At 37.0% G+C, this 9,676-nt stretch overlaps 1 protein-coding gene across 1 annotated transcript in view; it reads left to right on the forward strand.

The window, feature by feature from the left end:
• LOC132266076 (uncharacterized) overlaps positions 1-6,298 on the forward strand; it is a 50,093-nt gene extending 43,795 nt beyond the window's left edge. The window contains exons 12-13 of the mRNA XM_059766911.1: positions 4,927-5,105; positions 5,396-6,298. Of these exons, the coding sequence (XP_059622894.1) occupies positions 4,927-5,105; positions 5,396-5,713 (497 nt within the window). The 3' untranslated portion in view covers positions 5,714-6,298. The remainder of the gene's footprint in view (positions 1-4,926; positions 5,106-5,395) is intronic.
• Positions 6,299-9,676: the final 3,378 nt, after the last annotated feature.

Here is a 9,676-nt window from a genome sequence, read left to right on the forward strand (position 1 = left end):
AAGAAAATGTGAAAAACTCCCAGATTAATCACAAATTTGATAATTTTGAGGATTTCTAAGCAAAATAACTCATAAAATGCCCCTTAGAAGCCATAATATCTCCCCCTTGGCTCTGTCATCCAGCTAAAATACGCTTTTATCACGCTCTGTGATGTGCGAAAAATCAAAGGACACTTCAATCAATCCTGCTTCGCGGCGCTCAACTGGTCGAGCGCTGACCACTCGAGAGCGACGTGTGATAATGAATCCTGAGGGACGTATTAAGCTTCCGGGCTTTCGTGTAAAATCAAAGCATCATCTGGGGACAGCGACAATTCCCATTCCCGACGTGGCAAATCCATTTGCTCGGCGGTGAAGCTGTCGAGGTTAAGCATTAATCAAGCATGAGTTCCGTAAACACCATTCTGCATCCATGAATGGTCGCTCAGGTGGTCCGAATCCATCCTTCTCGCCGGCGCATAAGTAAATCCCGATGCGGAGTGAATGGAAATTCACCCGTGATGGATTGCAAACTTTTCCCATTCCGCCTCACATTAATTGGGGGAAAATGAAACAACATTAATTGAAATTCATTCCCGGAAGGCAAATAATTGAGCAGTTTGAGTGTCAATTATTGGTTTTTTTTTTACTTACTGAATTTATTGAAATCACATACATTGTATATGATGCATTCAGTCAACACAGGATCAGCAATAAAATTTTATTTGTGGTCAATTTGGTGTCCCTTCGAGGCATATTGACTGGCAGAATTGATGAACAAATTGTGGATAACTTTACACTTTCCTCTGTTTTGCATTATTTACACGATTTTCCATCGTGAAACGTCAATTGTCTTGTCAATTTCTACTGCATTTTCCACTTTTGAATTATTATTAAGGGCAGAAAGTTCGGTTTTCTTCACAAATTACTCCTTCATCGCGTTTTATATTCTTCACCACTCACTGTCATGCAAGCATTTTCACGAATTTCCCAGAAATTGCTTCAAATTTCCCTCGAGATTCAATACAAAACACCATCGATTGATCACTGACTTGACAATTTGCAATCATTTCTCACAATTATTCATGATATTCGTGCACATAAAACGAGAAATCACAGGAAAATTGAATACAAAGTGAGCAAAATCAAATAGCCAATCATAATTTGAATTATAAATTCACCTTTGATTTGAATCATCAACAAGCATTTCATCAAATTCAGAACAGACGATGAATTTGTATTTCATTGATTATTTATTCCTTTATCATTGCTCGCTTGTGTTATGGTTTTATTCCATAATTTTTGATGAGAAAAAATCCTTGTGAATTTTCCAAGAAATGCAAGAACAAAGATGTGAAAATAAATCTCCTTTGAAAGGATCTTTAACTCGTTGTGTTAGTGCTTGAAATGGATTATAAAATCAATTCCAACATCAAAATTATTCCCACAATTTGGTCAATTTCCAAATCACTCTTTTGATAGTGTTGAATGATTGCTTAATTATGGATTTTTGGCGCTTAAATCAACTCACTAATCATGTCCAGCATAAACTGTATCAGAATTACATGAAATCGCCTACATTTTAGGCCCATTTTAATATAATCTAATCCCAGCGGAATGATTTTGTTCCAGTATATAAAATTGCTCGTTGTCAAATGACTTTGCAATTTACAACAAATTATGCTCATTTAATGCGTCCACCCTTGGCATTCGTGTGGATTATCATAATTACAGTATGACCGCGGGGGTTGCGGCAAAAATGACGGCAACCCCTAATGAAACGCCGATGATGGCGATATATCGCACGATATATAGTGCAATATTTGTTTGCGACGGGCATAATCTGATAGATTACAATATTGTGCTGTGGTATTCAATGGCGTCGCGTGTCGCGAACAAGTGGAGTTCATCAAAGGGGTGCAGCGAATCGCGACACTATAATTGCATCGCTCAAAAGATACCGCAAAGCTGGGTTTCAGGCTAAAGTCGCGCTTTTCATCTGTCAGCGCTATCATGTTTCCAGTTATGTTGCGCTCGCTGGAAAGCAATTGATTACGGATTACTAGTGATTTATCTATGCACGGACGGCATAATATAGGACCAATTAGGTGTGCATTGAGTTGACATGATGCACTTTATGAGGGTTTGTCATTGTGTGAATCGAGTTTATTCGGTAGATGATAAAAGAAAGTGAATTTCTATCCATTTCAGGACATTTTTAATGGTTTTTCGTCATTATTTGCTGACTATTGAGCTCAAAAAGTGATTTTTCAGCACAAAGATGGAAATATAATAGTCAAAAGTGGTGTACGATTAAGAAAAAGTATACTTAAGAAGTGGATAACCTCCAAGAACATCCAGTAAAAATCACAATCTTGATTTTTTGCTAATAAGAAATGGTCCAAATTGAACGAAAATCAAACATAACCTGAAAAAATAATGTTCAAGTTTAAATAATGTCAATTTTAAGAATCTTTTCATCAAATTTTTGAGTATAAATCTTTCATTTAGACTGTTGAAAATGTAGAATTTGTATAGTTTTAAATCTTTTGAGTAATTCTTACCCGCTTTTTAGTGTTGATTTTTAGGTTTTGTTCGGCAAAATGTCCATAAAGTCACAAAATAAATTCAAAATTCTCCTAAAACGATCGATAATCTTATAAAATAGTCACTGAGATGTATTTTGCTACATTGTGTAATTAATTGCTGGGAGATTTTGCTATAAGCAAATTGTCGGTGTGAAATTTGCGGCGTCGCCAGGAAGAGATTTCGGTCGCAGGAGTGAAGATGGTAATCAGCTTAGGATCTCCCAGTGTAACACGTGACCGTATGGATTTTACAGATGGCAAGCGATTAATAATGAAGTCTCCCTCCTTGTCGGGACGCGGTGAACAATGAAAAATATCAAAAGAACTGATAACAACACGTGTCGTCGGCGCCAGATGCCGTTCAATGATTTATCTCCTGGACGAAGAGAGAGAGAGCGAGAGAGAGAGAGTGTGCTATGTTGCCCAGCATAAATGGCGATAGTGCTGGATGAAATATGGTGCAGCGATAACGATGGACATCATCAAGAGCACTATATTGGCCGATTTTGTCCTCTATTTTATCCTATTTGTAATCATCCTGTATACGACGCCATTGTTAACTTCACCATCGATCGGATTGTCTCTCTCTTCATCACCCAAAATATGATGCTTGTGATTTGACAATCGCCAAAGCCACAGAATTGCATCAGGGAGAAGGCGCACCGATATCAATTGCATGTCGCCCAAGTGACTCCACCGAGAGGGATGATGTCATGCGGGGATTCAATCACGGGCGGGAAAATGGGTGAGCCAAAGTGAATTTTCTCCAGAAAGCATCACACACATCACAATAAACTGTGCAGGACAGCGTGAGGAGACGATATCGATTTCATGGCCCAGTGTTTGTCCTTTCTCTAAATTCTCCCAATATATTGTTCAACAGCATTCGAAAGTTTTCCACTGGCGAAACAACTTTCTTCATCTCTCGCAACTTTTCAATCCGTCTGGGAAATATTATTGGCAAAGAAGGGGGTGAGGACACCATCGCCATTCGGATTGGGGATTCTTTCGCCAAAAGGGAAATATTTATCAGCACTGTGTTTACCACTGATATTGGCAAACTTTCTTACTCCAGAGTGCAATCAATATAAACAATGCTTCAATATGTACAATTAAATGCGTTCTGTTTTTCACAAAAATATGTACATTCATTGCATTTATGCCTGTGTGTGTCTGTGTTTGTGTTTTGTAGCAATTTAAAGTGGGTTAAAAAGGGGGTTTGATGAAAGAACAACTGTCGCTTGTGCAATTTCATAAAGGACTGCACGATTATTAGCACTGGTGACACGTTTTGTGACACAGTGATTGTCGCCCAAAATTGCCCACCCCATCAAAAATCCGCACAAAATACTTTTTAAGGGTCTCTGTCGTCCCTTTTTTTCCCATCACCCAGGGGAGTGTGTTACATTGATGTCTGCAGCACAAAGTCTCTGGACTTTGATTTATTGCAGAAATGTCATGGCAATTAATCCTTGGCATCACGGATGCCTTACAACATCAATTAAAATTCCCAATGTAGCAGTCAAAGTACCAGAAAATTCACGATTGTAGGGGGAAATGGGGCAGTTTTGTTTTTTTGGAATATCCTCATGGATTTTCACATGAATAACAGTATATGTTTGAGAGTCTACAATTGACGAAAAATTGCACAAATAAGCCGAAAACGAAAATTTTGTTCCTGAATTGATAGTGTAATTTTTTTCACTATTACAGGCTTTTGAGGGTTAAGTAGAAATTCTAAATATGCACGAGCTTTTCCTCCTGGACACGACTTATTCAGTGGGTGGTGGAAAATATACAAACATCGCCCACGGGGCATAGTTTCCACTTGACAGTCTGACATAATCTCACTTTTGCTTCGCTTGTATTGTTTGATCGCACGTTTATCGACTTCTACGTTAAAAAAAAGGAGGAAAAACTATAAAAATCACTGATTAGAAGAGAAATTTCGAGTTGCAATACGCGAAACATGGCAGGAAACTCGCTTTTCAAGGATTTTTAAGGGATTAAACAGTCTTATTGTATAAAGAAGACACCGAAGTGAACATTTGCCTGCGATTCAACAATTCCACGCTGTAATTTGTGGTAAATAAAAGTGCATACTAACACTGCCCCACAGTGGGGCAGAGTTGTAATGTTTACATCATATTTTCAATCTCCTTTTGATGAAAAGCCATGAGTTTTAATACCCAATGAAAGGCATTTTCAACACAGGAACAACACTTACTCCTAGTCAATAGAGTTACTTGGATTTCTCACTTGGAATGCTCCAACTTTCCTGAATGACTATGACGTTCCTGTAACCACCGCCAGGGGCGCTATTTCTAATTGAAATCCCTAATAATCGCTCTCTTTGCAGGTCCTCCAACGGCAGTGGCGCGGAACGCAACGCCTGTGGCCTATCCCGGATCGCCGCTCCATCTTTCGGTGGAATTCTGTGCCAATCCACCCGCTTTTGCCGCCAGATGGCTCCACGGCGACCGAGTCTACACGCCAGGCAATCAATACGGAATTGATGTGCTTGCGTACGGCGTTATCGTGAGTATTTCACTCCTCGTCTTGTTTATCCTCAAAACTCCTCAGCCAATGTTTGAGCAAATTAACACGCTCCTTATCTGCTATCCTAGCAAGTTTACCCATCTCAACAGCATCCTTATCATCCCCATATTGATAAATGCGGTTGCTTGTTTGGCATGGAATTGCCGGAAAACATTATGTGGCGTGTGTAAATGCACTGACGTCCTGCTTATATTGATATTGATTTTGGCGCTCAAGTGAGTGGCACTAACTCAACAACCCCCCAAATCTCTCGCCACCCCCAATTGCAGGATGTGTCGACGCCGTTCTGCAAGGAGGCCAGGCTCACGTACGTGCACATGCATGAGCGCGTCCCCAGGACCTTCTACTTCGTGGTGTCGTCGCCAGGTGGCGTGGCGGAGGCGATTTTCAACGTGAATTTCACGCTGAAGCACAAAACAATGTCCAACTCCGTGGATGACGGCGATGATGAGGAGCTCAGCGAGCCGGAAGAAATCCATTTTCCCGTTTTTGGTTCCGCCAACTGTTGCCCCCGTCCGTTCGCCGTGCTCCTCGCGCTACCGGCCTACATCGCCTGGCAACTTGTACAGACTCCCGCGCCAATATAAATTCCAACCCTCGCCGTTTTCTTAGACACACACACACACTTCGCACAGATATAAGATACTTTGTGTATATTTCATGCCACGGCATGAGCTTAACGAGAGTGAAAACAGAGAGAAAAAAAAAGATTCGCTGAAGTGGAAAAACATAGGAAATTTACCCTGTCTACTTTGAAAGCAAAAAAAAAAGGAATCGTATATATTATGCATTAATACTCTTACTACCTATCCCTGTATCTACCATAATGTACTAACTATCGCTACTATTTATCTACTACAAGACGACTAAGGACACACTCACGACACGTGGGAAATTGAGAGGTAAATAAGTGTCTTTCGCGGTTAATGATTGACACTTGCATAAACATTTGCAATTTACTTCCATCATTTTTGATACTTTTACATACTTTAAACGATGGTTTCAACTATCAATTTTCCAGTATTAAGACACGCCCAAGGGGGAGATAATATGCCTGAAAACTGTACACCAAGACTTCCTGACACTTCCACAATTCCTCTGCACAGAATCTTCAACACTTCAGAGACACTTCTGAACGTCTTTAGAGGCATTTTTAATTTAATTTGAAAAAGGAAAAAGTGAAACAAACCTCGCTTAACCTCAAATTTAATTACTTTGAGAGTTATTAAATCGACAAAATCTGTTTTAAATCAATCACATAACCTAGAAAAGCAACAAAATTACATAGAAAATGCCTGAATTTGTTGAAATTGAAGCTATTATGGAAATATTCCAAATAATTTACCACATTTAATTTCCAAATACTTCCTCAAAAGCTGTACACCACTTCCGATTGCAAATATCTGCCCCTTGAAGACGCCTAAGTTAAATTAAGAGCGTTGATTTACACGAACCGTGATCGACACAATTATTTGTCCCTTATCAGAAACTATATCAGTGACTCCAAAGTGAAGAATTAGTAATTGTTAACATGTTTGGGAGAGTTTTTCGCCCTTGAAGAATTTACCCATGAAGAATTCCATGCTTTGCTCAATTTTCACACACTATATTTGTCCTCTGAAGCATAAGGAATTTCCACAAACAAAATACTTCTTTCCACATTTCGCCCTCAACGTCGGTTGGAATGCATAAAGATATGAGAAAAATTGTGGTTGGCACAATTTTGTAAGGTGAATTTCAGCTTTATTTTAGTGACTTGACTTTCTATGAAAAGACTTTCTTCCTTTCTTTTGTTTTCTCGAAATTCACCTCACTTTGCGTCACAGTCGCCGAATCTATATAAGTTTTCACACACACAGAACTCGAGATTTCATCGACATTTTCCCACTTTGTTGCCAACTCCCAGAGAATATTTGCAACAGAACCTCTTGTGTTCAATATGCTTACGAATTTTCTTCTAAATGATAAGAGCACAGAAAAATAAACCCGTGGAAACAATGTGTATATTGAAGAATTGAACGTTGTAGTAGAGTTAAGAGAGAGAAAAAGTAAGGCATAAAGAGGAAGAAGTAACATTTAAAATGTGACGTATAATTTTTTAGCAGTTTTTTATAAGGAAATTGTATATGTAAATGACAGTGAAAATAAATTACAATTATGTATAGAATGGAAGACTTTAGATGCCAAACAATAAGTGGAGAATTATATTATATATATATATATATAGAAATTTGTGTATAAATATAGGTGGCAAAAAAAAACCGAGAGATTTTAGAAAAAGAAAGAAGTCGTTAACATTTCTCATTGTCCCGTAAATCGATATTCACCTTAATCTTAAAAGATGTCACAAGAATTGTCACAAAAGTGTGGTTCCTCTTCTGTTTACTGGCCTATCAAAAAACAACCAAAAGTCATTGTGTAATTAAGCAGCAAACGTCATAACCACAAATCAAACGGATTAACTCGTAATGTAAGGAATTAAGAAAGAAAAAAGTGTTTAAGAAAATTTACTATGAAATAGAAAACATGTATTCGTAAATGTATATTGATGATGATTATGTCAAAAAAAATGGGATAAAATGTTGCCTAGTTGTTTTTAAACAGTGAAGAAAAGAAAAATACACGATCGATAACAACCAATTTTTCTTATATTTTCATTCAATACTTATCTATCAAAGTGAAAAAGACGTAAATATTAATATTCGTTGTAAGATAAGAAAAATTAAAGGGAACGAAGAGACAGTAAAGTAGGTTCTATGGAAATTGTAATGAGAGCGACATTTTAAGGTCAGGCTGTATTTCTGCTATATTGTACCTCATTGTTGTAGCAAATATCCGAGCACAGGGAAGGAATATTGGAAGTGTTAAATTGATTTCCGCGAATCGCACATCTTCCCTTGCTTACCAATGAAATCAACAATTTTGCGGATGAAAATGTTCCGAAACATCTCTCTTCAACCCTGACATTCGCGCTATCCAGTTGCCACGCATTACACTGCAATGCATCGGTTGTATAAGTCAAGGGGAAGATAATATGGCCGAAATCTCTAAACAACTTCCTAACGACTTCACAACGACTAACAAGTAACTAACTGACAACTTTGAACCTCTGAATTTCATACATTTCTCGCCAATTTTCATAGAATTTTAATGATTTTCTGCTTTTAATTGCACTTCTAAATAATATATTCTTAATTAGAATCTTTCTAGCACCAAATTTGATATTATAAAGTAAAATTTTAAGGCTAAGTTTAATGTTTTTTTTTCACTGTTCTTTAATCTTTAGCTTTTTTGCAATTTCTACTAAGAAATAAAAATAATTTCACTATCAGTCCAAGATTTTCTAATTAAATCTTCATTTCCGCCCGAATAAGTCACATAACCTAGAAAATACATGTCAAAATGATGGCATTGAAATGAATTGATTCACAATTGCATATGAAGAATCCTTAACACTTCTCAGAACTCTTTGACAAAATTACTATTTGCTAACTATTTACTAACTGAAAACTATAAAACTAACGTTTTCATATAATATTTCATGATTTTCTTCAGCTAAAATGTCACTTCAGAGAATTTTTCTTGATCATAATCCTTAAAATTAGATCAAATATTCTTTAGAAATATTGACTAGAATTTTTCTAACTGAAAATTGCAGATTTTTGGTAAAAAAAATTGAGGTTATGTTTGATTTTATCATCGTTTCTTAATTTTCATTGTGTAAAAATATGCAATTCTTGGACACACTTTCAGTTCAAGCACCGGAATTTCAACTTAAAAATTTTCACTTAGTTTTGAATCAATCACATAACCTAGAAAAATATGACAAAATCAGAAGTTGGATAGAAATTAATTTCTGGGAGGAAAATAATCAAAAGAAAATCAAAGTTATGAACCAAATATTGCATAAACTGAATCATTTCCAATTATTAAGTTTTTCTACTGATCTGTACACCACTTCTCACCATATTATCTCTCCCTTGATATTTATTTAGAAGTTTTTCTATCAACGCAAAACCATCGAAAACACTTAGAGACGAAGTTCGTCCTTCGATCCAATCGAAATGTGCGCAAAGGCAACTGGAAATCCTGACACTTGTTAATTTCACAACTTTCCTAGCACTCGTCGTGACCCGCATTCTTCTGTACATATTGGAGCTTTAGGCTAAATTAAGGACCTCCGAGAAGACTTCATCCTGAACTTTCCTCTCAACTCTCTCTCTCTCTCTCTCTCTGTCTCTGTCTCAACTCCAATATCCCATGTAGGTAAATCACATTAAAAGGCCAAATTAAATTTATGACAAATTTACAAGACGACACAATAAACGGTGCTAAATGTAACCAAATAATGGAATAAATGGAGAACAAGATAACATTCTCAATCGAGGAGAAAAGAAGAAAAAGAAAAACACATGGAGAAACGATTTAATTGGTAAATCTTATGAGAATGTTTAGGTCTAAGGACGAAAATTGGCTAATTGAGTATATGAAATATAAATATATATATATTTGGAAAAGACACACCCCGAAGATTGTCACTCAATTTTTCC

This window comes from Phlebotomus argentipes, unplaced genomic scaffold, assembly GCF_947086385.1.
Source record: "Phlebotomus argentipes unplaced genomic scaffold, Phlebotomus argentipes genome assembly contig_5, whole genome shotgun sequence".
NCBI classification, from domain to species: Eukaryota; Metazoa; Arthropoda; class Insecta; order Diptera; family Psychodidae; genus Phlebotomus; species Phlebotomus argentipes.